This window comes from Nycticebus coucang, chromosome 5 (genome assembly GCF_027406575.1).
Source record: "Nycticebus coucang isolate mNycCou1 chromosome 5, mNycCou1.pri, whole genome shotgun sequence".
Taxonomy (NCBI): domain Eukaryota; kingdom Metazoa; phylum Chordata; class Mammalia; order Primates; family Lorisidae; genus Nycticebus; species Nycticebus coucang.
In genome coordinates, this window is record NC_069784.1 from 17,992,355 (window position 1) to 18,020,252 (window position 27,898).

General features: G+C 36.2%; 1 protein-coding gene across 3 annotated transcripts in view; it reads left to right on the forward strand.

Moving 5' to 3' along the window:
- Window positions 1-1,386: 1,386 nt before the first annotated feature.
- The window catches only part of SH3GLB1 (SH3 domain containing GRB2 like, endophilin B1), a 50,684-nt gene continuing 24,172 nt past the window's right edge, over window positions 1,387-27,898 (forward strand). Inside the window, exons 1-6 of one of the 3 annotated variants that reach the window (XM_053592817.1) lie at window positions 1,387-1,773; window positions 12,727-12,868; window positions 15,889-16,017; window positions 18,235-18,368; window positions 20,138-20,230; window positions 24,250-24,336. In XM_053592817.1, coding sequence (XP_053448792.1) covers window positions 1,702-1,773; window positions 12,727-12,868; window positions 15,889-16,017; window positions 18,235-18,368; window positions 20,138-20,230; window positions 24,250-24,336 — 657 coding nt within the window. In that variant the 5' untranslated portion in view covers window positions 1,387-1,701. The remainder of the gene's footprint in view (window positions 1,774-12,726; window positions 12,869-15,888; window positions 16,018-18,234; window positions 18,369-20,137; window positions 20,231-24,249; window positions 24,337-27,898) is intronic. The other 2 variants (XM_053592816.1, XM_053592815.1) reach the window with 2 other exon arrangements.

A 27,898-nucleotide genomic window follows, 5' to 3' on the forward strand; every position in this document is an offset into this window, starting at 1 on the left:
TCGATAAGAAAACATTTCAGGAAAAGGATCCAGGGTTTTTTCCCCTAATGGTGGACAAGGCTGTGTGATCCTTTTGTAGAGATAGGCTTTAGGCTATGGCAATATACCTGTTTTAAAGACAGAACTCTGGAAGAGGGTGCTTTCCCACATAAAAATTTAAAATAGACAATACATGGGACAGGATTTTTGATCACATATTTCCTTTTCCATATTTCTGGAAAAATAAATTGAAGTGACCACAATACAGAGTATTTCATAGCTGGGCAATTCCATTACACTGGCGTTACCTTAGAAAGAGGTGGCTATTCCTGTCACCACAACAAAGAAAAAAAAAACACAAAAATATTTATGTTATTTGCTTATCCTTATAATGTTTTTACTGCACTCATCTTGAAACCTTTAACGACAGCTGTTGCATCTGTGAATGTGAGTTTATTTCATTGCCCACTGGGCCTGCATTTTTCCCAGCCCTATTGTATCAAAGGAACACAACCACACAAAAAAATACAGAGAGCTTGGTCTTATTCTTGAAATAACAATATGCCTCCTTCCGTGCTTGTACCTGTCCTAACTTCCTTTGCTTAAGAAGTTACTTGAATGACAGATTTTTTAATAGATTCCACATCATATTCTCATTTGTTATTAAAGTTAGTTACGCTAAATTGGTAAGAGCTTTCCTAACTCACTCACCAGCTTTATACTTCTCTGTGTCCTCCACTTGTCACTGGCACCGGGCTTTGCAGACACCTGGTGTTGATTTGTAATCCAGCCTTTGCATGCTGCTTTAAAGTAGTCACAAAGTCCTTGCAGCAGCACATATTAATAGTTACAGAGCCACCGGTGGGAGTGGAGTCCTCAAAGGCTGTCAAGTTACCTGAGCTTAAGGGCAGGACAATGTGTTATTCAGGTGTTATCTCCAGCGCCTGAACCAGGGCCTGGCACTCGGTGGGTATTCAATGATGCTGAATGAATGAACAACAGGCTCTGAGGCGACAATAAATTCAACACTATTCCACAAACATTAGCTGAGCGCCATCCAGGCCTCAGGGACAAGCGTGGCGCACGTGTACTACAAGATGACCAGTTGGTTCTAATTTCATGAATATTGTAATTCTATGCTATTAGCTTACATATTTCCTCTTAAAACAAAAAGCGGGATTTGGGTTGTCTCCACTCTGGAGTCTCAGGGGTTAACTGCAACTGCGCCGCCAGCTGCGACCCGGCGACCCCGCCGCGCCCCTCGCCGCACGCTCTGCTGGAGCCTGGCGGAGCTCCCGACGCGCCCCGGGGCTGGGCCGCCGCCGTCCTCCAGGGGGCGCTGTTCCCGCGAGAACTTGGATAAAACGCTCTGCCCCGCGGCCGGAGCTCGCTTCCTCCCGGGGGAACCCGGCTCCGCACCGCAGGGTCGGGGTCGGCCTCCGGCTTGCCCGCCGCGGCCAGCGCCGCCGCCAGCCGCCGCACTCCGGCCCGCCCCTTCTGGGCCACCGCCGGGGCGCGGCCTGCTCTGGGGCCCTCCCTCTCGTCCCTCGTCCCACCTCGTCCTCCCCCCTCGCGGAAACGACAGCTGAGGCGGCGGGGCTGGCGCCGCCTCCCTCCACCTACCACGTCTGCCCGCCGCTCGAGCCCGGCGCCCCGGCCCGGCCGCGTCGTCCCCGCCTCCCGGCTAGGTCAGCCGGCGGCTCCGCCCGGCAGCCGCCCAGGATGAACATCATGGACTTCAACGTGAAGAAGCTGGCGGCCGACGCAGGCACCTTCCTCAGTCGCGCCGTGCAGGTACCGCGGTGGGTGAGACGGGTGCGGCGCCCGGGGAGAGGCCGCCAGGGGCTGCCCAGTCCGGGTCGGCGGCGCCCCCGGCCTCGCTGACCGCCCGGCGGGCCTGATGCGGCCAGAGGCTTGGGTGATGGGCGCGGCCCGGGGCCCCTCGGCGCCCGGCAAGGGTTTTCTGCCCTGCTCCCGCCCAACCGCCGCTCCTCGGGAATCGAGACTGGGTGGGGACCGGGCTGGGAGCTTCCTCCTGCCCCTGAGGACACCTTGAGTTCGCCCTCTGGCCGAGGTTGCCATCTGGCCGAGGTGCTGCGCTGTCGGCTCTTCTGGTTCCACTACGCCAGCGCAGGGGTGATGCCCATCCCGGGGCCGGCGGAGGCCTTTCAAGGCCGGCGGGGTAACCGAAACCCGAGCTACTCGTGCGCCACCCCCACCCCTTCCTTTCGACTCTCTCACGCTCCCCTCGGAGTCCAAGAAGGGAGTTTCCTTTTCCTGCCCCTAACTCAGAGAGCCGCCAGCACTTCCCTCCCTGAAAAGACTGTCGCTGGGCTTGGCAGTCCCAGGGGGAAATGGCAATGTCAGTTGGTGTTCGAACTTTAGCAAGGACACGGGAAACCTGGAGTAGAGGGTTCTCGCTCATTTTCAACATGGGAAGCACAGGCTATAGCGAAAGGAGAGATAGAAGCTTTTCAGGCAGAGGAAACAAGTACAAAGACCGTGGTTACAGTATGGGGCTGCTAAGGATACTAGTTAGGGAGCTATGATCTTGTTGTTAGGGCCGTGGTAACGGTGGCATGTTTCACACACACTTCCAGGGGAAAAGTTGACCACCTCTTCGTATTGTGCGATCAAGGAACTGTCAGTACAGGGGAACTTGAACAGTTTCCTACCGTCATCACCCACTTTATGCCAACTCAGTTAAATCTATGAACAGATGTAAATTTCACAACATGGGTTATAAACAATCTGGTGTTTAATGACATAGTCACAGTAGCAACAACATTTTCTTGTAAAGAGGAAACAAAAACAATTTTCTAATATGCGTACCACATTGGCACTGAAATGTCTTTACTGTTTTCCTTATTGCCTTTGCCCCAATTTTATTGGCAAATTTTGTCTGATCCTACGTTGCACTATCCTTGGGGGAAAAAATGATGGAACCGAAGCAATATAGGCCTATATTGTGAAAAAACTGTGTGTCAAGCATTTTGTTATGCATTTGACTTGTTATCTTTAGTCCTTTCGGTAAATTTGCCAGATAGATGTTGTTAACCCTCTTTTAACATGACGAAGCAGCCTCAGAGAGTTTAGTAACTTGCTTAACTTGCACAACTAGTAAATAACAAGGTAGGTGTCTGACCTACTGCAAGCTGCTTTTTCTTTGTGGATAAGTTTTGCAAGTTTAAGGTACAGATAAATGTATGTAGAGTAATGTGGCCCAGAGAGACCTTGAAGATCTCATACAGTCTGAACATTTCAATACCAGTACCAAATTTCGCTTAAGCAATGGGAAATTCCTTCTAGTTTTTGGTTTCCAAGTTCTAAAATATGGTGAGTGATAAGCTAGCTACCTTACCTCTTTTCTTCACCTTCTCCCCTAAAATATAAGGTATATTGCAAAGACATTGAACCTTTTCAGGCAGAATAATTTTTCATCCAAATGGGCCTATTTCTAATAGTTCACAGACAAGAGGCAAGAAGAATCAGTGATTGAGGTTCTGAAATGAATGTAATCTGTGAGACACTTCTTTTAAACTTAATATTGACTGCATTACAGGACTAGAGCCTGTGGTATTTTTGTTTTAATGCTGACTACCTATAATTCTAGATGCTTATTGCAGGTTTGGCACTATATAAACCTATTCTTTTAAATAGTACAGTTAGATATTCTTCGGGTACATAACCCACACTGCTTAAAGAGGACATATTCTAGAATTTAGCCTGATTTAAATTGTCGATAGACTTAATTTAAAAAACTAAATCTAGCAAAACCCTCAAAAGGTGCACTTCCCAAGTGAATTTTAATTACTTATTGTTTTAAATTCTTTAGGAAGAAGTTTTTAAATTCTGTCCCAATCTGTTAGTTATCAAATAGTTTTCTTTTCAGTCTTAAATATGTAAATGTCCACTCTACATCTGCCTATCAGTATTCTTGACACTGAAAACAAGCTTGTAAATACATCAACTGGTGAAGAAAAAAATGGCCAGAGGAATAGGGTAATGATAGGGATGGTGGTTGTTGCCATTTGTACAGATAAGATGGGATGAGCCTTGACAGGATGTAATTCAAAGAGACCTTAATGAAGTGACAGAACCTCAGTTACTGTGTATGTTTATTTTTTTATTCTGAAAAGGAATAGCTTTTCAGGCAGAGGAAACAAGTACAAAGACTGTGGTTACAGTATGGGGCTACTGGGGAGACCAATTAGGGAGCTATGATGGTAGGACAGCAAAAGGTGATTGTGATTTAGGTGACAGTGGTAGCAGGGGAGGTTCAAAATCTATACAGATTAGCTCTGGGGTATGGGAGAAAGATGAATCAAAGATGACTGCAGGGTTTTAGTTAGAGCCATTTATTAAGAAGGGAAGGGAAAATTTTATTAAGAAGGAAAAAGAAGAGAAACAGTCTCCTTCAATGTGTCTATTTATGACCATGTTTGAGATTTTCTTTAAAATATTTCAGAAGAAAAAAGGGAAGTAGTTGAAATAAGATTAGCAGAATGCTGATTGTAGTCAAAGCTGACGAAGGGTTATGGGTTCGTGAGGTTTTATTATACTATTTTTCATTATCCTGTTACATTTTTGTATATACTTGACATTTTCGACAATGCTTTTTCAAAAATAAAATTTGTAAGAAAACAATGCTTCTAAAATATAACATGTAAAATTTGGAATGCTGTGTGGTAATTTTTAATAAAACACTGCTTTCTTATTCTGATATTTTGGTACCTGAGTTTCTGTACCAAATTGAGATGACTTCAGTATAATGCCAAAGTACTAAGTTTCATGCTAAGAATAGCTTAAGAGCTATGCCAGTATCTCTTTATCAGTAATAAGAACAGGAGGGAAGGAATTAAGCGTTCATATTTCATGTAAATAATTTCATTTGAATCAAATTGTACCTTAAGGGATAGTCCATTCTTTAGTTGGCCAACTGCCATGTATGTTCATTTTATTAAAAAATGTTTAAGTTAAAATTTGAACATTTTTCTTGTTTTCAAAAGGTCAGACTATTAAAGCAGATAAAGGGTCTTGTCACCACTCTACTCTCCCCTTTTAAAATTTCTTTATGAGCCTTAGCATTTTAAAAAGAATGTTAAGGTAGGATGTATAAATGAGTATGAATATTTATTAACTAGTCTGTCTGGGTGCTTTTAAATATCTCAAAATAATAGAATACAAAAGTATCAGGTAATTTATCCTCCTTAAACTGTTATATTACTGGTGTTTTAAAAGCTATTTATTAATTCTTGCAATTGATCTTTTCAGTCCAGACTCCATAGTTGAGCATTAAATACTCCCTTACAATCTGGTCTTTTTTCTCTTAGTCATATAAACACTGAATTCCAATCAGGTTATTTTTTTGCATTTCAAAATATCTTGTGCTTTTCTGACTCCAGGCTTTTGTTCATATGGTCAAACTCTGTTGAGTATCTGCCACGCTCTTTCTTATTGTTTCCTTCGCTCAAGATAAATCCATCTCAACTATGAAGGTTTCTCAGAGCTTGATGTGGAATTCTGTATCTTTTTTCAATTCTGTAAGCTTATGTGGCATCTTCTAATGAGCTATTGTTATGTAAGGATATAAGGATGCCTGATGCAATCCCTAAGATTCTAGTTTAAATTGGACTGAGGTGCAACATTTATGTGGCATTTTAAAAGATTCCCTAGGTGTTTTAGGTACAGCCAAGACTGAGGACCACTGTTGTAAGCTCATATATCATTATTTAAATACCTACCGGTTAGTTTAGTGTGCTCTGCATTTCTTTTCTCTTTGGCCTATTTAGGAATCTCTGTTGCTGTTACTGTCATTTTACTGTCTTGAAGTTTTGCTTCAAATCTGTCTAGTTGTATTGAAGTTCTTTCATTAAGTTTATTTCCAAAAAATATTTAAGTAATTGACCTGGGTGTTTGGTTATTTTAAATATAGTGGCATAGTAGAAGTACATAAATTGGGTGTAATAAAGAGTTTTAACACCATTTGTAGGTCCTATCGTAACATAAAAATACATTCAAGAAATATAATGAACTGAAAACAGTCTGGTAGATTTGTATGTTTTCTAATTATTTCATTCATGTAGTATGTAAGTGTAAATTTTAATATCAGGTTAAGAAACCATCTTCTATCTAGTCTACTTAATTAATAATGCCAGTAGCACCAAAGGATGTGAAAAGTTTCAAGTAGTAGAGTTTTTATATAACGAGAAAATACATGGATTTTGAACGTGACATGTTTTATTTATTAAAATTTCAGGAACATGATAAAGCTATCAGTAATTCCAGCTGAGGCAGGAGGATCACTCTGAACCCAGGAGTTCAAGGCTGCAGTGAATTGTGATTGCACCTCTGTACTCTAGGTCAACAGACTGAGACCCCTCTCTTTTAAAAAAAGAGAAAGAGAAATACTAATTTCTTGAAATCAAGTATTTACGGAAAGGCTTGTATAGCATAATAAGACTATAATTCAAACCAATATGAGGGGCGGCACCTGTGGCTCAAGGAGTAAGGCACCAGCCCCATATACCGGAGGTGGTGGGTTCAAACCCAGCCCCAGCCAAAAACTGCATTTAAAAAAAAAAAAGAAGAAAGTAAAAAAACAAACAAATGTGAGATTGAGTCCCAACACTGACACCTTGGACAAAATGTTTAATCACTCTGAGTTTCAATTTACTAATCACTAAAATTATGGTTCTTACTTGTATTCTGAGAATCTTTTGAGTATTTGTTATAAAATGACAGCTCAGGATATGGTATTTTTGAACATACACTAAGCCTGTCATTGTTAAAAATACAGAAGTATAAGGAAGATATAAATGGTCTTGCTGAAAATAGAAAACATTTGAAAAATTAAAAGACAAAACAATCACATATAATGTTCTGAAATGTGAAGCATAGATTTAGGTAGAGTGAAAAATAACAACTGTTTTTACTCTTAGAAAACGTAGGTAAACTTCAGGTAGAATTTACAACTGGGTTCTTAAATACTTTGCTCTTGTGGACCTTCCCATAGAACTGCTGTATTTCTGAACAGGCTTTCTACACACTCTCTCCTCATACATAGGATTCCTTATATTCTTTCCTTGGGTGTTTATCCTTCTAAGCTATAATAGTAAAAAGCCTGTATAATATTATGTTGTGAGTTCACATATTTTCATTAATTCCTCAGACACGTACAAGTAAATGACGTATTGCAGATACCCATCTTTGCTCTATTATACTTTCACACAGTCTTTTTGCACTGAAAGAATGTGTATTTAATGAGAGATACCTGGAAGACAAGTTTCATGAGAGTCAAAACTATTAAATAATTAAGCAAACAGGCCTTTTGACTTAAAGATTGAAATATTTTCCAAATAGGTAACCCTCTAACCGTTGGTTCTCTGAAATACTGTCAGGAGGAAACTTACCCTGAATCCGAACTTACGTCACAAAAGTTCAGTGACTATTTAATTACTATTTATGAACATTTTTTAGTGATTTCTAGTCTGTACATTTAATTCCAGTATGTTTCTAAAACATCTGTTAAAGTTTAACACTTTACATAATGAGAAAAATAGGCCTATAGGTTCATACTCCTTTATATTTTTCATTTAGTTCTTCTACATAACATTATGTCTTCTAGTTCTTAGAAAAGTGCCTTACACAAGGACCTAATAAATACTGATTTTCAAATTATTGGTCTCTGGATTTTCTTTTATTCACTATTAGTTATTAAATATAACTTGAGGATTTCTACAAAGATAATTAATATTTAATATGCATAAAGTAGTGCTAATGATTCTATAGAAATGGTACAGCTAGAAGATAAGTTATCATACGATCACGATAACTCCTTTAGCTCTTTTACAATCATTCAGTTGCACATCATTTGTTACCATCTCAGAGGTGCTATTTCTCTAACCACACCCATCTCATGTTCCTCAAACTCCTGCACCCCCATCTATTTTTGAGCCATCCATCGCTTCCCTATTGAAGCCTTCCCTGATGCTCCCGCCCCCCCAAGAATGATTTTTTATAATGCATGGATTATGTCACTCAGAAACCACTTATATTGGTCCTTTCTTTACCATCTTTATTCCTTTGTATCCTTATCAAATTATCTGTTTTCTCTATTAAAATGCAAGCTTTGTCAGAACAAAAACCTTGTCTTTCTTGGCTGCTGAAACTCATGAGCTTAGAAGAGTGCCTAGCATATATATAGGTGCTTAATATTTGTTGAAGGACAGAATGAAATGAACAAACAAGTGGATATACTTAAGGGAAACTTACATATGTGGTTCCAATTTTTTTTTTTTTTTTTTTTTTGAGACAGTGTCTCACTTTGTCACCTCAAACTCCTGGGCTCAAGTAGTGTCCTTTGTCTCAGCCTGCTAAGTAGCTGGGACTATAGACCTGCACCACCACACCCAGCTTGTTTTTCTATTTTTAGTAAAGATGGAGGTCTCACTCTTGCTTAGGCCAGTCTTGAACTCCTGAGCTCAAGCAGTCCACCTGCCTCAGCCTCCCTGAGTGCTAAGATTATGTGAACCACCATGCCTGGCTTGTGATTCCAGTTTTTAAGGTGCCAACTGAAATTTTTTTCTTAGATCATTCCTTATAGATGATGATCACCTGCATGTGTTCCCTGTATTCCCTTCCTTTTGCTTGCTATATCTGGGAGATGTTCTATCTAACCATTGATGATAGAGTTCGAACATATTGAATTCTTTTTTTTTAATTTTTTAATTTTTATTTCTTTGTTGTTGTTGAGACAAGAGTCCCACCCCATGCCCCTGAGCACAGTGCAATGGCATCATAGCTCACTGCAACCTTAGACTCGAGCTATGGGTATCCTGCTGCCACAGCCTCCAGAAACCACTGGGATTACAGGCACTCGCCACAGTGCCTGGCTGGGTTTTTCCATTTTTTTAGAAGTCAGGGTCTCACTCTCGCTCAGGCAAGTCTCAGACTTCTGAGCTCAAACAGTTCTTCCTCCTCAGCCTCCCACAGTGCTGGGATTACAGGCATAAGCCACCACGCTCAAAATTCTAGAAGGAGGTAGGTCTATCACTTAGAATCTTTGGGGATTTGTGAAGAATACCAGGTTTTCTCTTAAGAATAAGGTTGTAATTACAAGTCCACAGTGATCAAAACAGTATGGCATTGACCCAAAAATAGAGACATAGACATACAGAGCCAAATAGGAAACTAAGAGATGAAGCCAATCTCTTATAGCCATCTGATCTTTGATAAACCAAACAAATGCATATACTAGGGAAAAGAACCCCCTATTCAATAAATGTTGCTCGGAGAACTGGATAACCACATGTAAAAGACTGACATTGGACCCGTACCTTTCACCACTTACAAAAATTGACTCAAGATGGATAAAAGATTAAAATCTAAGACATGAAATGATAAAAATCTTAGAAGAAAGTGTGGGAAGAACTCTTGAGGATTTTGGCCTCGGGAAAGATTTTTATGAAGAAGACTTGGGCGGTGCCTATGGCTCAATCGGTAAGGCCCCCCGGCCCCATATACCCTGAGGGTGGTGGGTTCAAACTCTGCCCGGCCAAACTGCAACAAAAAAATAGCCAGGTGTTGTTGCGAGTGCCTGTAGTCCCAGCTACTCAGGAGGCTGAAGCAAGAGAATCACCTAGCCCAGGAATTGGAGGTTGCTGTGAGCTATGTGATACCACAGCACTCTACTGAGGGCCATACAAAAAAAAAAAAAGACGACTTTAGTGGCAATCACAACAAAAATAAACAAATGGGACTTAATTAAACTGAAAAGCTTTTGCACAATAATTAAAGCAAATATACAACCTTCAGAATGGGAAAAGGTATTTGCAGGGTATGAATGTGACAAAGGCTTGGTAACTACCCTGTTTCCTCAAAAATAAGACAGTGTCTTATTTTAAAGTGTGCTCCCAAAGATGCGCTAGGTCTTATTTTCAGGGGACGTCTTATCTTTCCTGTAAGTAGGTCTTATTTTCGGAGGATGTCTTATTTTCGGGGAAATGGGGTAGGATCTATAGACAACTCAAATTAATAAACAAAAAAGACCCAACAATCCCATCTATCACTAGGCAAGAGACTTGTACAGAACCTTCTCTGAGGAAGACAGAAGAATAGCTAACAAACATGAAAAATGCTCATCGTCCCTAATCATCCAAGAAATGCAAATCAAAACCTTCCTGAGATGTTACCTAACCCCAGTGAGAATAGCCCACTTAACAAAGTCCCAGAGTTGCAGATGTTGGCGTGGGTGTGAAGAGAGAGGGTCACTTTTACACTGTTGGTGGGACTGCAAACTAATACAGCTTCATTGAAAAGAAGTATGAAGAGTCCTCAAAGAATTCAAATTAGACCTCCCAATTGACCCCGCAGTCCCATTACTAGGCATCTACCCAGAACAAAAAAAAATTATTTTATCATAAAGACATTTGCACTAGAATGTTTACTGCAGCTCAGTTTACAATTGCCAAGATGTGGAAATAACCCAAATGTCCATCAGCTCAGGAATGGATTATCAAACTGTGATATGTATATACCATGGAGTACTGTTCAGCCATAAGAAAAGATGGAGACTTGTATTAACCTGGATGGAGCTGAAACACATCTTAGTAAAGTATCACAAGAATAGAAAAGCAAGTATCTAATGTACTCAATTCTGGCTTGGGGCCTATAGTTCAGTGGTTAACGCGCCAGCCACATACACCGGAGCTGGTGGGTTTGAACCCAGCCCGGGCCTGCCAAACAACAATGACAACAACAACAACAAAAATAGCCAGGCATTGTGGCAGGCACCTGTAGTCCCAGCTACTTGAGAGGCTGAGACAAGAGAATCGCTTAATTCCAACAGTTGGAGGTCGCTGTGAGCTGTGACACCATGGCACCCTACCAAGGGCGACATAGACTCTGTCTCCAAAAAAAAAAAAAAAAAAGTACTCAATTCTAAAATATGAAGCCAGTAGACTATCTAACAAACTCCCACAAAGGAGAACAACTTAATTGTATTCAAATTTGGGGGAGCTGTTGTGCTCCCACTTAAAGGGCACAAGGTCATAAGGTACGGGTGTATAGCACACCTTTTGGGTGCAGGACACAACTATATGAAGGATTGTAACTAACAAATTCAAAAATTGTGACCTGGTTGTTTATACCCTCACAATAACCAGAAATTAAAAAAAAAAAGAATGAGGTTGTATAGTTTAGCCATCTGACCCTAGGATCAGAGCTTACTTTTGCCCGGTCCTCAGTCCTCTAACTGTATACTGCGAGTTTATGGGCTTAAGCCAGTGGTTCTCAACCTGTGGGTCGTGACTCCTTTGTAACAATGAAAATACATCCTGCATATCAGATATTTACATTATGATTCATAACAGTAGCAAAATTACAGTTATGAAGTAGCTACGAAATAATTTTATGGTTGGGGGTCATCACAACATGAGGAACTGTATTAAAGGGTCATGGCGTTAGGAAGGTTGAGAACCACTGGCTTAAGCAATACCTTTGGAACTGCTATTTTCAGTTCTATCCTTTGGGTCAGGGCTTTGATATAGGCCAGTCTCAAAGAGACCTAACACTTAACAAAAACTATTTAAGCTGTTATTTGTAGCCCCTGGTCAGGAAATTCAGTAGGGATTATAACCAGAAGTCTAAGAATAAAATTCTATAGGACCCTTCAGGTAAAGGTGTTGGAAGTATTTGACCAAGAAGAAGGATGCTGAAAGAAACAGATCAACAAAACTCAGAAGAGCAGCAAAAGAGATTTTTAAGAAATACAAGAGGGAGAAAAGGCAAGATGAACGTTGTTTTGTTAGCTAGAAGTAAGTCATTGTTTTGTTAGCTAGAAGTGAGCATAGAATTAGTGCTAGTAAAATACCTGTTAAGATGGGAGAAAACCACGTGTTCTAGAGGAAAATGATACATGATAAACAGCTTGAGTCGTCACTTCTGGTATTTAAGTATCCAGCAGACTCTAGATTTATACAGAATCTTTTTATCTCTTTACTCGTTCAGGCAGTGCTACCTTTCCTCAACCACCAATACTCTCAGTATTAATAAAAATTGATATATTTAACTACATTTTAAGATGCCTCCACAGTATGAATAGGATGTTCCAAAAGTTAGCCTGTAAATTGCGGAACATAGCTTAAAGAAACAAATGACAGTGTCCCAGAACATCCCATAAAAGCCTATCTAAATAAGGTGTGATTAAAGTGCTAATAATACACAAAACATAATAAACATGTTTTTAAATTTAAATAATTACCAGGCACTGAACAAAGAGAGTTCTTAGTTAATCCTTAACATACTATAAAATATGTATTTGTATTTTGCAAGAGAGGATACTAAAGAAAATACATTCAGAAGCCCACTCAGGTCATGCACTTAGGGTTTGATCCGACTGACTGCAAGCTCTTCTTTCTAGCAGTGAAGCTGTCTGCCTTTACATGTAAGAAATAGTTATGTGTTCTGTATACCAAGGAATATGCTGTGATTTCTATGGAATTTTCACCATACATTTTAACAGAGCTAAGGATATGTGATGACTGTAAGATAAGGTTATCATAAATGCCACAAAAGAGGGATGGATAAATCACCATAGGGGGCAACAAAGCATTCATAAGCAGTGACTTACGGACACACCTGGAGCACAGTTATTTATGTTTAGGGGTTTTTGGATTTGAGTTTACATCTTATTTACATAGTTTCCTAACAGTTGAAGTACATTGAATTTTTTTTCTTTAATAATAGTTCACGGAAGAAAAACTTGGCCAGGCTGAGAAGACAGAATTGGATGCTCACTTAGAGAACCTCCTTAGCAAAGCTGAATGTACCAAAATATGGACAGAAAAAATAATGAAACAAACTGAAGTGTTATTGCAGCCAAATCCAAGTAAGAAACTTTTTACTTTTTGTCTACCTTAAATACTACTGGTGGCTTTTTTTAATATTTAAAAAAAATTTTAATGAGTATATAAAAACATAGAATTTTTTGATGGTGGCTTCGGAATTTGTTTAGTGTGTGTGCCTTTGTAGAAAAAAAAAGATAATGTTTCTCTGTGCCCTCTAGCAGTTTACAATGACATTTTTGAAACTTGTAGAATCATCTTGAAACCTTAATTTTAAGCCGTGACTTTGAGTCTTAAGATTTATGAGGGACAGTGAAGATAAATACATTTTCCTTTTTTTACCCAGGGAAGAATTGTCCCTATATAATTAAAAGTCATTTAGATGCTTACATAGTTACCAGTCTTTTATGTTTATGTAAAGTTTTATATTTTTATGAAAAGTATTTTCATTTGATGTTCAGACAACTGAGGTTTTTCGCATAACTCAATAACCTTGCAAATAAGGTGCACAGTAATTGTTTATTGAATTAAAACTCACAAGTTAACATCTTTTCCAAAGTAGTGTAGCTAATTAGAAGTGAAACTAGGACTAGATAGAACCAGGTGTGTGGACATCCAGTCCTTTTAACTATGAGTTTTGCCTATCAAAACTGAATGTCAAAAGCAAAAATGCATACTTTCCTTCTCTCTTCCCCAGTATTATTGTGACCATGTTGTAAAGTGCCACTATGATAATGTTAGTAGTTCTGTATCTTTTCTGTTAAATTGTGGCCTTTTAAAATAAGACCACATTTACATTTTAGGGAGGCTTATTAATTACCTTTAGACACCATATAGTCTTTATTATTTATTTAAGGTCGTTTAAGTTATATACCACGGCACTTTAAAAACGTATTAGGTATTTTTCCTCTTGTTCCTTGCTCTACTCACATGTTTTTATGAAAGGCAGATAAACTCATACGTGGCTAGAGAATAGGGAAATACACAACTCCCTCCCATCTGCCACCCCTTGTGTCATGAATGGTTTTTGTTTGTGTTCTAGTTACAGAGTTACAAATAATTTGGAGTGGTCAGTCTCAACCCTGTTTTTCCTTTAAGCCCTGTTTACTTTTAGTGTACAATTTTTTAGAAACTAAAAAAAAAAAAAAAATTTTTTTTAGAAACTAGAATTTTTCAAGAATATGTTATGTAGAAATTTATATTACATATAGCAGAGTTACCTGCATATTTTGTAAAGATTTTATTTGGACCTGTTGAAATTAAACATTTATTAATATATTAAACATTTTAGGCTCAGTGCCCATAGGTCAGTGGTTAGGACGCCAGCCCCATGCACCTAAGCTGGTGGGTTGGAACCCAGCCCAGGCCTGCTAAAAAAAAAAAAACATAGCCAGGCATTGTGGTGGGCGCTTGTAGTCCTAGCTACTAGGGAGACTGAGGCAAGAGAATCACTTGAGCCCAAGAATTTGAGGTTGCTGTGAGCTGTGATGCCACGGTACTCTACCAAGGACTACATAGTGAGACTCTGTCTCAAAAAAAAAAAAAAATATATATATATACTAGTATATATACATACTCGTATGTATATATATTTTTTATATATACACATATATGTATATGTATGTGTGTGTGTGTATATGTATATATATATACACACACACACACACACATACTAAACATTTTAGTAACTAAAGGAAGTCACCATGGGATTCAGCTTTAAACTTTGGACCAAGTAGATAGAGAAGCAGTCAAAGGGAAGAATAACTCACAATCAGATAGTGAACTTCTAAAAGTTAAGTAGTATCGTCTAAATCAGCAGTTTTCAACCTGTGGGTCACTACCCACAGGAACTATATTAAAGGGCTGCGGCATTAGGAAAGTTGAGAACCACTGTTCTAAATGGTTATGTTTTTAAAAGACTCATTTTGGTTTTAACTAATGTAAAGATTTTTAAGTTTCTGCTTAAAAGTAACACTTCCGATTTTACACCAGAATCTACCACAAAAGTGAATCTTATTCCAAAACTCTGTTTTATGTATTATAATTAACCCTTTTGTCAACTCTTGAGGTGTTTCTGTTACTGGTTCAGCTCATTTATGGAATTTTCAACACTGTATGAAACTTCTAATTATGGTAGGAGTCTATGTGAGGTGCTTAGAGGGAACATTATTTGACTTAGTTTCTTTTTGGATTGTAATTCTAATTTATCATTGTTTCTGGAAACTTGCCATTTTCTCATTTATCCCTGAAATACCTCAGTGTTAGACAGTAGTGTAAATGTGAATTTCTTTTGGTCTTAAATACTGTGTCAACCAAGTGTTTATTACTGGTGTCTTCCTTTCTATTTATACAAATGTTTTGTTAATGGGTTTAATCTCTTTTCTTCTATTTTAAACCTGTTTTTAATGGCAAAATCTTTTGAGTAAATGCACTTTTAGAAGTAAGTATTACTTTAAACGTAATTAAACTAAAGCCAACGGATCATATCGCTTATCTGTCTATAGATTATTCCAAGCCTGGATTGTTCTGTTCTTTAAGTGCTTGTGTCTATATTTAGATTCTATAGACAACAAAAAAGAGAAGAGCACATGCTAACTCCAAAGCTGTCAGAAATGACTTTTTCCTTTGTCTAGATGCTTTATGTCCACAGTGTCTTAGCTGGAAATTACTAATTTTGAAATTACTGATTTTGAAATTATGAATATATATTCAGAGTTAAAAATTTTTAGGAGTAAAAATAATAAAAAATAAGCCAAAGGCAGCTAACTAGTGAATTACTCTCAATCCTTTTCTGGAACTTAAATCTCATAGAATACTCAAATAATAGCTTTAGCTTTATTTTAAAATGTTTTTGTGCCAAGATCCTTTATGAACTTTCTAAAATATAAATTTTTTATAGTTATATAATACTCTAATATACAAATAAAAAATTATATATTAAGATATGTGCTTGAATAAAGGTTAATTTCATATTTAAGAGACAGTAAGTGACAGGGGAACAAAACACACTTTTAAATAGCTTTGCTTTTTTTGAAATCATTATTAATTTTTACCTTTCTCCTAGATGCCAGGATAGAAGAATTTGTTTATGAGAAACTGGATAGAAAAGCTCCAAGTCGTATAAACAACCCAGAACTTTTGGGACAACATATGATCGATGCAGGCACTGAGTTTGGCCCAGGAACAGCTTATGGTAAGTAAAAGACAAAAAATTCTGATAAGAACATACCTTTATGTTTAGGTTTTTTACTACTTAAAGATGTCATGAACATATTAGTAGAATTGATTTTACCTTCAAATATTTTATGTTAAAATTTTGGATCAAGTTGCTCCTCTTCAATGGTATATTTTCCCCCTTGAAGCATTTCCAATTGTGTGTTTTTTCTTTTTTTTTTCAGTTAACAAGTATTAAACTAAGTGAATTAACGTGGATAAAAATACTGATCTGTTCCGATAGCTGTATTATAAGCCCTGTATTTCTAAGATTCTAAGATGAACTTTTAAAATATTTTAACATTTTTATAATCTGTATATGTCTTACAATTATTATAGTTCAGTATTTAATGTATTTAAGTATATATTTATTCAAAGAACTTATTTTTTTTAGTCCTAAAAAGTTAAATGAATTCTTCATTTATTACTCTCTTATGGCACCTATGTTGTAGTGCTGCTTGTGATAGATGGCAACTATTTACATGTGTCTCCTATTTGATTTATTTTTTAAGCTTTCTTAGGGCTCATTTAATATTAAAAGTACTCAGCATACAAGGTTTCAAGAAGTCACCAGTGCTTCTGTTAATTTTGCAGTAATGTTAACAATGGGAATCTGGATGTATGGATTATATTTCATTTCTATTCAAAGAAACTGAGGCTTAGAGAGATTAAGTAATTAAGTAATATAGAAATATAGACCACAGTCACACAACTAGTAATTCAAATGCAGATCTGTCCATATCCAGAGACTGTATTACCTTCTTTACCAGTCAGATCTAATCTCATTCTAACATATGAAGTGATTAAGATCCACAGAGCTAAAGCTTGTTATAGGTAATACTGGGAGTAGAGCTTTGCTCTTGGGGTTCCCTTTCTGTCTTCTTACTACATCTGCTTTCTTACTGTACTTCTCCTATTTAAATATTAGGGTATATATGTTGCAAAAACAGGTTTTTTAAAACCTGAGATATAAATATGAGTCACTATTTATGATTACTTGAGATAATGTGCAGGGATGTAAAAACAGAGGACAGATTATGACTTGATCTATTATAAGCCTTATACTTTTATAACCATAACTACAATTATTCCTTAGTATCCATGGGGGGATTGGTTTCAGTACCTCCCCACACTCAGAATACTAAAATCCTGGTGCTCAAGTTCTTTATATACTATGGGATAACATTTTCATATAACCTATGCACATCTTCCTTTATACTTTAAGTCATCTGTAGATTACTTACACAGGCCAAGCACACCCAATAATCTTAGCACTTTGGGAGGCTGAGGCAAGAGGATCACTTGAGGCCAGGAGTTTGAGACCAGACTGAGCAACACAGTAAGACCCTATCTTTAAAAAAAAAAAAAAAAATTAAATTAGCAAGCACGATGGCACATGCCTATATTCCACCTTGGATGGCTAAGACAGGGGAATCTTTTGAGCCCAGGAGTTTGAGCTTGCAGTAAGCTATAATGATACTACTTAACTCTAGCCCATGCAATACAGTGAGACCCTGTCTTGGGGGCGGGGGGGGGGGTACATAATACAATGTGAATGCTATGTAAGTAGTTGTTATATTGCATTGTTTAGGAAATAATGACAAGAAAAAAGGTCTGAACATGTTTAATAAAGTTGCAGCCATCCTTTTTGTGTTTTTTTGAGCTTTTGTTTATTAGAGACAGAGTTTCACTCTGTTGCCCAGGCTATCCTCAAACTTTTGGGCTCAAGCGATCCTTCCAGCTCACACCCTCAACCCCCTTGTACCCTGGGAACTCCCTAGGAACTGGGACTACAGGCACATATCACCAGGCCCAGCTCTGCAGCCATCTTTTTTCCCCAAAAAATATTTTCAATCTGCAGTTGGTTAAATCCATGGATACAGAATCTACAGATGCAGACAGCTAACTGTATACTATTTCAGATGTGACCGTAAATATACTTTTTAGTCCCATTGGTAAAATTAGTACAATTAACCATGCTGTGATAGGAAGTTCATCTTTGTCTTTTTCATTTAGATATTTATAATGTTAAATTTACTTTTAAAATAAAACTGCCTTAATTACAGTTAATCCTATTAGATTTTACTTAAGTGAACACGTGGCAACTAACTTTTAAGCAGATCAAATTGATGACTGTATGTGATTTTATTTTTTTAAGTTACCAAATAATGATAAAAAATACTTGTCTCTTTTTCAGGTAATGCCCTTATTAAGTGTGGAGAAGCTCAAAAACGAATTGGAAGTGCAGACAGAGAATTGATTCAAACATCAGCCTTAAATTTTCTCACTCCTTTAAGAAACTTTATAGAAGGAGATTATAAAACAATTGCTGTGAGTTGGCAAATGTTCCTTTTTTTTATTAAAATAGCCTAAATATATACTTAAGAGTTTTTAATGAATAATTTTCCCTGTTAATGACTATGTAGATTTAGCAGTTTAGAAAATGTAAATAATCTAGGGAGGTGCATGTTCATTAGAACACAGAATGAAACTAAATTAAATGGCTAATGATAACATTGACTTCATTTTTGTATCCTACAGTGTTAGGAATGCCTTTATATCCATTCTCATTCATTACCAACACTAAAGTTGATCAAGAGGTTCCTGGAATGATTATGAAAACGTGGTTCAAAATATCACCATAGAATAGCCATGTAGCTATTCATTTAAATTGGGAGCTAGAAACCTAATTATGGGAAGGTATATTGGCTGTTATACGTCGTGTCCTTATGTATCCCTCGAAGTGTATTATCTTTTCATACAGTTGTGTCTTGTTGCTGGAGTATAAGAAATAAATTACTTTCTCAAACCTAATCTATTAGTCTGTATTTTTAAATTTAACTTATTTTATTAGTGCGAGAGAATGAAAATTTTTCCTAAGATTTTTTGCAAGGCCTCTTGCTGTTTATTATGAATACAACTTCAAACCTTAATTTGCCAATTTCTTATTACAAAATATTGTAGAAACTTTCTATAAGTTCACAGTGGATTTGTCTGTGTGTAAACAAGCATTTGCCCAGAGACAGAAGAAGTTAACAACTTAAAATATAATTTAAAAATATACTACTTGGCTCGGCGCCTGTAGCACAGTGGTTATGGCACCAGCCACATGCACAGAGGGTGGCGGGTTTGAACCTAACCCAGGCTAGCTAAATAACAATGACAATTGCAACAAAAAAATAGCCAGGCATTGTGGTGGGTACCTATTGTCCCAGCTACTTGGGAGGCTGAGGCAAGAGAATTGCTTAAACCCAAGAGTTTGAGGTTGCTGTGAGCTGTGATGCCAGAGCACTCTCCCGAGGACAACATAATAAGACTCTGTCTCAAAAAAAAAAAAAAAATACTAGCTTGTCAGTAAGTTGAAATTTTAGGCATAAAATCAAAGAAATAATAAAGTAAGAGTAGTTATAATAAACTTACCTATTCTACAGAAGCTTGAAGTTTACATTAGAAATTCTAAAATATTATATTAACAATTATTCCTTATTCTATAAATTTGGTGAAATTCCATTTTGGAGTACATTTGGTGCTATGACACATTAAGAGCAGCCTGCCCAGTTATTGAGGTAGAGCACACAGGACATCATGCCCTAAATTCATACTTCCTTCAGCATAGGCACTTTCTGAATAATCTGTAACAGTTTGAAACAGGGCATCTCAACCTGGCCTCTACTGATGTTTTGGGCTAAATACTTGTTTATTGTGGGCACTATACTAGATGGTAGGATGTTTGGCAGCATCCCTGGCTCAAACCAGTGGATACCAATAACATGCCATCCTCCATTGTGACAACCAAAAAGATAGTACCAGATGTTCCCTAAGGGACAAAAATATTAAAACTAATATTCCTTTGTTTTGATCATCACCTGCCATATTTCTCAATGTAGACTATCTTAAATCATTTTAAAATTGAAAACAGCTGGGGGTTGGGGACCAGTGGTCCAAGAAACCTGAATGGTCACTTAATAGCCAACTTTTTGATCATATATATTTATCAGATGACATGTATATTTATTTACTAAAGAATAATATTTTAAATGTATATGCTTATACTAGATTTTAGTATCTTTAGCCTGTATTTTTCTCTTATGTATTTATAGAAAGAAAGAAAGCTATTACAAAATAAGAGACTGGATTTGGATGCTGCAAAAACCAGACTAAAAAAGGCAAAAGCTGCAGAAACTAGAAATTCAGTAAGTAGTGTTTTTTTAATAGAAAAACATTTGAGGTTAATAACTTCAAGATTTGTAAAATATTTTACCAAATGCCATGTAAGATACAGATTGTCTTTAAGACTGGAATATGACTTTAGGGTCTTGTCTTATGTTTTTAGACAAATTCATGAAACCTCGTTATATCCAAATGAGCACAAAGTAGCCATATATATCCAGAGGCGATATTCAGCTATACAGCTGTTGTTAAAAACAAATTATGGTAGCTCCTAAAGCTGTGTCATGTTCTTTAAATATCTTTAAGTATGATAGCAAATATGTTTTATTGATTTATTATATTTGGAAATAGCAAAAGAGATAGTATTAAAATGAGAACAAATGAAGTTTGAGTATACTTGTATGGGGATTAAAAACTGGATGAATTCCCTATCCACATAAAACTCAAACTGACTAAAGTTATGGTCACTAATTCTAAAACTACTCAAACAAGTGGCAGCATGAACTTTTCAGGTGGCTATTGTGAAAAAGAAGAAACACATTTAAATAAATAAGTTCTGATACATGTTTCAGAAAATCAACCTCAGAAAAGTCTTTTAAAATTGAGTGGGTATGAAATACAGTAATTTAGTTTTTCTTAAAAGATTCAATTTAAAGCTCTTTAGTAAATCTGATAGTTACACTGTATAACTTTCATTCTACCATTTGAAAAAAAAATATCAGATTTGAATTTGGGACACCTTTAAGAAAGTACTACATAAATATGTATGATTTTGTTAGAGGCAGTTAATCTTAATTTGAGCTAAAGCATGACGTTTCCACTGCCTTCTGTTTCCAACTCCCTGCCACTACCACCATTGAAAATCAGCGCCTTGTGTATTACCACAATGCTGGTAGAAGTCTTGTAGATCTTTTCCTTGGGGGAAGACAGGTTGAGAATTCCCACACAAGGGTCCAACTTTTTGGTTTCTCAGTGCCACATTGGAAGAAGAAATGTTGTCTTGGGTCAAATATTAAATTCATAATCACTACGAAAAGCTAATGCGTCAAAAAAAGGTCTGTGCATAATTTTCATGATGTCTGCCACCACAGAGAAGCAAAAAAGTCTTGTATAATCCACGTGCAGCCCATGGGCCACGGATTGGATGCCCCTTGGTGAAGTTTAAAACTGATGATAACTTAGTATTGAATAGTGATGTGTTATGAGATGATCCAATACCTTTTATGACCAGAATGAGTTACTTTTTTTTCCTAGGCTTATCTTTTTTAGAGATTCTCTATTAGCTACTGCTGAAGAAAAAAAATTGATAAGATATTAAATCAATTCCAAATTCACTTCACTTTCATTTTTACTTCAGTTTGTGATGACATCATCATAATCATGAACATAAATGTCACTAAAAAGACCATCTGCAGAATCAAAACTCTGAAAATGAATACTATGGATGGCAAGAGACCCTAAATTAATTTTAGTTTCTTAGTTGCTAATAAGGAATTTTTATAGCAAAATATAAACTGATTTTTAAGATACTAACTTCATAATCAAGAAAAAGTTAAATGAAGATCATTTGGAAATAAAAATTTGAACTGGATAAGAATTTCTATATTCAAAAATGCCTACTTGTGCCCAGTGATGATTGTGGAATAAGAATACTGTTGTCAAGTTGCAGCACAAAACTTTAACGAGCCCTATTAAAGTAGTGATAGTCTGCTTTTCTACTGGATAAGCACAGAAAGCACATAGATTTAACAGTATACAAAGCCCTTTGATGATTCTAAATTATTTTACCACTGCTATTTAAATGGGTAAGAACTAAATATGATCGTAGCATAATTTTGAGAGATGTTTTAATGTATCTAGGAAAGATGTTGGCAATTTTCTGTGCTGTGTGTTTTTGAACTTTTTCATGGGAATTTGTTAAAAGTGAAAGGTGATACAACTGACTTTATTCAGCAATTTCATTTATGCACAGCTCTTCTAGAATTTATGTATTAACATAAAATTTAACTGTACTCAAATATTAAAAATCTTAGTTTAGACAAAAGTCACAGTTCCTGATTTTAGTTATATTCTTTCCTATAGATAACCAATTTACTTTTCTTCAAACTTTATAGCAGTAAGTGTGAAATACTTTGGAAAAGAAGGGTCCTCTTAGTTTATTACATAAAGCCTTTATTTGATGATTCTTTTTCTCCCTATATTTCTCTTCCATTTACTTGAAGAATACAAAAGAATAGAAACCACTAGGAGTTTGAGTTTGCTTTTTATTTTTCTTCTTTGACATATTTCCTGGTTCTTAGTTGGCAGCTGAAAAGGTTAATCTAACCCTAGACTTTCTTTGAATTTCTTTCTTTATAAATTTATGTGTATTAGTTGTATTGTGACTAGTTACTCTTCTAGTAAGGTTTGGGACCTGTGCATTTCAGCAATTTTTAAAAAAATTTACTTGCTAGTTTTTTTTTTTAATTCTGTATTTGTTGATTGCTAATTTTGTGCTAAGTACTCTCTTGAGGAGGACTTAATAGACAAATAATGTAAAATCTCTACTGCTCTCCCTCAGCCTACAATCTAGTTGTAGTAGTTTAAACTTTTTTTTTAATTGTTAAAAAAATTACATAGCTGTGTACATTAGTGCAATCAAGGGGTACAATGTGTGGGTTTCATATATAATCTGAAATATTCTCATCAAACAGTTCAACGTAGCCTTCATGGCATTTTAGTTTAAACTTTTTGATGATGTAGCCCTATCAATAAAAAATTTCTTCCTGTAATCCAATATTGCTACTTTACTAATGTCTGTAGTATTATTAGCATGTTGAAGAATGGGAAAGCAACATCAAAGGCATTTCTCAAAAGTATACCAACTAAGCAGAATAAAGAAAATCTGCCTTAATGTTTCACAATGAACAAAAATATATAGTTTTAAAAATAGTTTGCATATTTGATAAAACTTAAGTCAGAGAAGCAAGGACATAATATAACTACAGGTTCAGTTATCCCTAATCTAGAAATCTGAAATGCTCCAAAATATGAAATTTGGAGTTTATGTAATGCTCAAAGGAGAGGCTCACTAGAGCTTTTTTTATTAGGGTTTCTCAACCAGTAAATGTATAATTCAAATATTCCAAAATCAAAAAAAACTCTGAAACACTTCTGGTCCAGGCATTTTAGATAAGGGATACTCAACCTGTAATGGATTTAAATTATAACACACCTATATTTACTAATCTTAGTTTAATGTAAACTTCTTGTTAAATTATTAAGAGTTTTATTAACAGGAAAAGAAATATCAACTTAGTTTCAAATCTCTCCAGTATTTGGAGGATTATACACCTCTCTTATTTTGTGGCATCCAAATTTGATAGAAAATTTGTTACATCATATAACAAATATGTTATAACAAGTATGTTCCTCTCTCCACTTTAATATAACATCATATAACAAATATGTTCCTCTCTCCACTTTAATACATTCACAACAGTCTAAATCTTTAATCTGTAAACTCAATAAATTTGTAGCACCATCACATAACCTTAGTTTAAATTCAAACGTGTATATATAAAGTTTATTAGAAATGCAAGGATTGACATGCCTTTCATGTTTCTTCAGGATATGCCACAAGACCTTCTGAGGTTGATTGAGAGAGAACGTGATTGAAGGCATCATAAATGCATACGATAGAAATGATCCTTGAATAGGAAAATTGTGGGTAGGCAGAAAAACTTTCATAGATGAAAATCTAATAAGATTTTTAGGTAACTGACAGTTTTTAAAGTGATGTGTTTTCCCTAAGTGATTCAAATTTAAAGTCAAGCATGAACCATATTTTTGGTTTAAAAATTTTTGATTTTTTTTTTTAAGTAAATAGTGACCACTATGTGAAATTTCATAGAACAACAAATAGTTGGGGTTTTTTAGAAATAGAAAAATGTTATTGGCTTCTTTACTACTTGTTGAGCGTGTTCTTCATTGTGCAGAAGTAACTTGTTTCACTGTGTTCATTGGTATAATGTGTTCTTTGTCTCTTACCTATGCACTTAAGCAACTAAACTCATCTCGCCCTGAAGGAGATAGCATTATGGTAAATTTCTCTTACGTGCTCAACTTCCTGCATGTAAAATGGCTGAAGGTTTGTTGGCCTACTGTGTTTTCTACATCTTGAATAAAGTGCCTTCTCTTGCTATTAGCTGCATACAAAATTCTAAAATAGTTGAAGCCATGCGTTCATTAAGTCTATCAAGTAAAAACTACTAGCTGAAATGATACTGGGACTTGAAAAAAAGAAATTGTGTGTTCTCATTGCCAAATAAATTGATTATGCCAAATACAGACTTTAGAATCTGAGTTTATACCTAATACATAGTGCCTTTTTGCACCAAGATGCTAATTTAAGCTGGCACTTCAGATTGTGGCAAAGAAAATTAACAAAATTTACTTTATTTAGTGAAATATGTAAGGTAAATACGTTAACTTTGTTTCTCTGGAACTTCAGTGTTTACCTTACTTCCACCCAAACTCAACATAGAATTTTTTCTGCCTTTCCAGGCTGAGACAACCCCATGGTATTCCTATGGTGGCATGCCCATTCTCTATCTAGTGCTAACTCACTCAAGAAAGTTTCTGAATGGTGACAGTCCTGGGCAAGAATAAAGAATAAGAATTATTTTATGTATAGTATCTAATGTATATATTTAGTTCATTTGAGAAAATTTTTGTGATGTTGGCACCTGCCACAACGCCCGGCTATTTTTTGGTTGCAGTTTGGCCGGGGCTGGGTTTGAACCCGCCACCCTCGGTATATGGGGCCGGCACCCTACCGACTGAGCCATAGGCGCCGCCCGATGTTGGAAATTTTTAATTTTAATAACATAAAAAGTAAAATCTGAATGTAGCCAATAAAATTTATAGATACAGTGTTTTGTATTATACTCCTGGATACATAACTTTCATTAGAAGAACAAGGAATCTGTGTTACAATTAATAATAAAAATTGGCCAATTAATTGACTACTTTTATTCCATGTATTGACTGAATGCAAGAAAATAATCTCTTAATGGGCAAATTATTGTACAGAATGTGTAAAATGTGAGTTTTTAATATTTTTTTAACTATGATTACTGAAGCCCTGGCAATACTATGGCTTTCTTTAAATAGCAAGAGAATGCATTCTTTTATTTCCATTGTCCTATCTTGTAGGTAAATGAAAAGGGTGGGACTATCTCAGTCATTGCTAACTTAGTATGTAAATTATAAATTTTCTTTTGTCTTAGGTAAAAATATCCTTAACAATTAGCAGGACTTTGTTTTATTTATTAAACATTTGTTTTTACTACTAATGTCATCTGCTTATATAATAAGATACATAACTCTAGTAATTTTTAATTTATTATATTTCCAGTTTGTTTTTTAAAAAAAAAAGCTGTGTCAGCTTATAATGTATGTTAATTTCTGCTTTGCTTTCATTTCCTAAAACTCTAGAATTTATACCTAAATGAGAAATTAGAAGTGATTTAGTTTAAATATCTAATTTTACTGATGAGAAAACTGGAACTGAAAGCTAGCTGCCCTTGGGAAAAATGTTATGAAGTTATAGAATTAGCATAAGACTTAAAAGTTGATACTATTGACACCTATAAAAGGCATACTTTTACAGTATGTTAAGCTGTACTGACTTAGTTACTACTGTGTTTAGTAATATAGTAGTGAAAAAGGAGAGTATATCGTTAGAATAAAATATTTACATTTTTCTATACTAAGTTGTAGAAAATGTTAAATTCCAACTTTCTTTCATGCTCTATATTTTTCTCTAATTTTTAATGCTGGCTAGATTTGGGCAGAGGAAGTGACAAAAGTAAGTAAATTATTAAACTACAGAATTATGAAACAAGAATTTAATTGTCATTCATTCATTTAAATATTTCTTGGGCATAGTTATAATCTGTTACAATATCTTACAGGATCTGAAAATTACAGAAATGCTCAAGTCTGTTTAACCACTAACTTCCCCGAGCAGTAGAGCAGTACTACAGAGATGTAGTTTGCATATACCCCGATAAATGTTAGATACCTTTTATAATAAGTGGTAACCTTAAAATGCCTTCCTAGAAGACAGTTGAAATAATTTATTCTTTTTTTTTTTTTAGACAGAGTCTCACTGTCACCCTAGGTAGAGTGCTGTGGCATCACAATTCACAGCAACCTCAAACTCTGGGCTTAAGCGATTCTCTTGCCTGAGTCTCCCAAGTAGCTGGGACTACAACCACCAGCCACAATGCCTGGCTATTTTTGTTGTTGTTGTTGCAGTTGTCATTGTTGTTTTAGCTGGCCCAGGCCGGGTTTGAACTGTCAGCCTCACTGTGTGTGACTGCGCCCTATCCACTGAGCTATGGGCACTGCCACTTAATTTATTCTTTGATAGCTGTATTTAAATGACTTTTTTAAATGTATAGTTAATACCATGTCCTGTATCTTCAGACAGTTGGACGAATATCACACTTTTTTTTTTCTTTTTTTTTTTTTTAGATAGTGTCTCACTTTGTCGCCTTTGGTAGAGTGCTATGGCATCACAGCTCACAGCAACCTCCCCCTGTTGAGCTTAGGCGATTCTCTTGCCTCAGCCTCCCGAGTAGCTGGGACTACAGGTGCCGGCCAGAACGCCTGGCTGTTTTTTTGTTGTTGCAGTTTGGCCGGGGCTGGGTTTGAACCCGCCACCCTCTATATATGTGGCCAGCGCCCTACCGACTGAGCTACAGGCGCTGCCCGAATATCACACATTTTTTATGTAACTGAAGCTGTTCTCTCTAGCACTAAAGTTAATTTTTCTTAGTCATATTAGTTGAAAATATTCACCAAAAATGTACCTAACTCCTGAATTAAATACAGGATAGCAAATATTTCATTTTATTTACAGTTAAGGTCATTAATATTCATGATTGTACTGTGTAACAGTTGGATCTGTTGTTCTTCAAGTATGTTGTCTCCTCCTTCAGTGTCAGACTGTCCATATGACTACTTCTAGCAGTCCCTCTGCCTGTGTTACCATTTCTAGTGCTCTCTGAGCTGGGAAATCAAGTAATTAAGCAAAAATTTAAGGAACTAAATCATGACCTTAGTGAAGACTTGTTTCAAATGCTATTTTAAAGTCTTCAGCAGCAATTTTCATTTAGTCTTCATGTTCAGTCCTACCAAAATCTGACCTCCAGATGAGGAAAATGGTGGGGATTGAGGGAAGGTGATAATTGTGGCCTCTGACTGTTAGTAGCTTTATAAACTTAACTTTTGTTTTCTGACTTTGTAGGACTGCTGATTGTACAATCTGTTTTAGGTATAGGTTATGGCCTGGAAATCCAACATGAAATTCTCAACTTACGTTCTCATAGGTTCCTTTGTAGAATCTACTCATCAAGTTTGTTTTGGTTCAATCCTGGCTGCTGATTTCTTCCTGAACCTTTAAGGTGTCTCAGAAGTAACCCCTAAAGTTGCCATATGTAGGGAAGATGGGAAGTTGTCAAACGTATCTTTATTTATAAAAATATTCATTATGAAATTTTACAAAGAGATAACCAACACAAAGAGAATATTTTGTAAATACTGTATTTTATAAAATTGTATAATGTTTTTGTAAATAAAGGTACATTTAGCTACAACTTCCCATTTTCCCTATGCATTGCAACTTTAGGGGTGACTTTTGG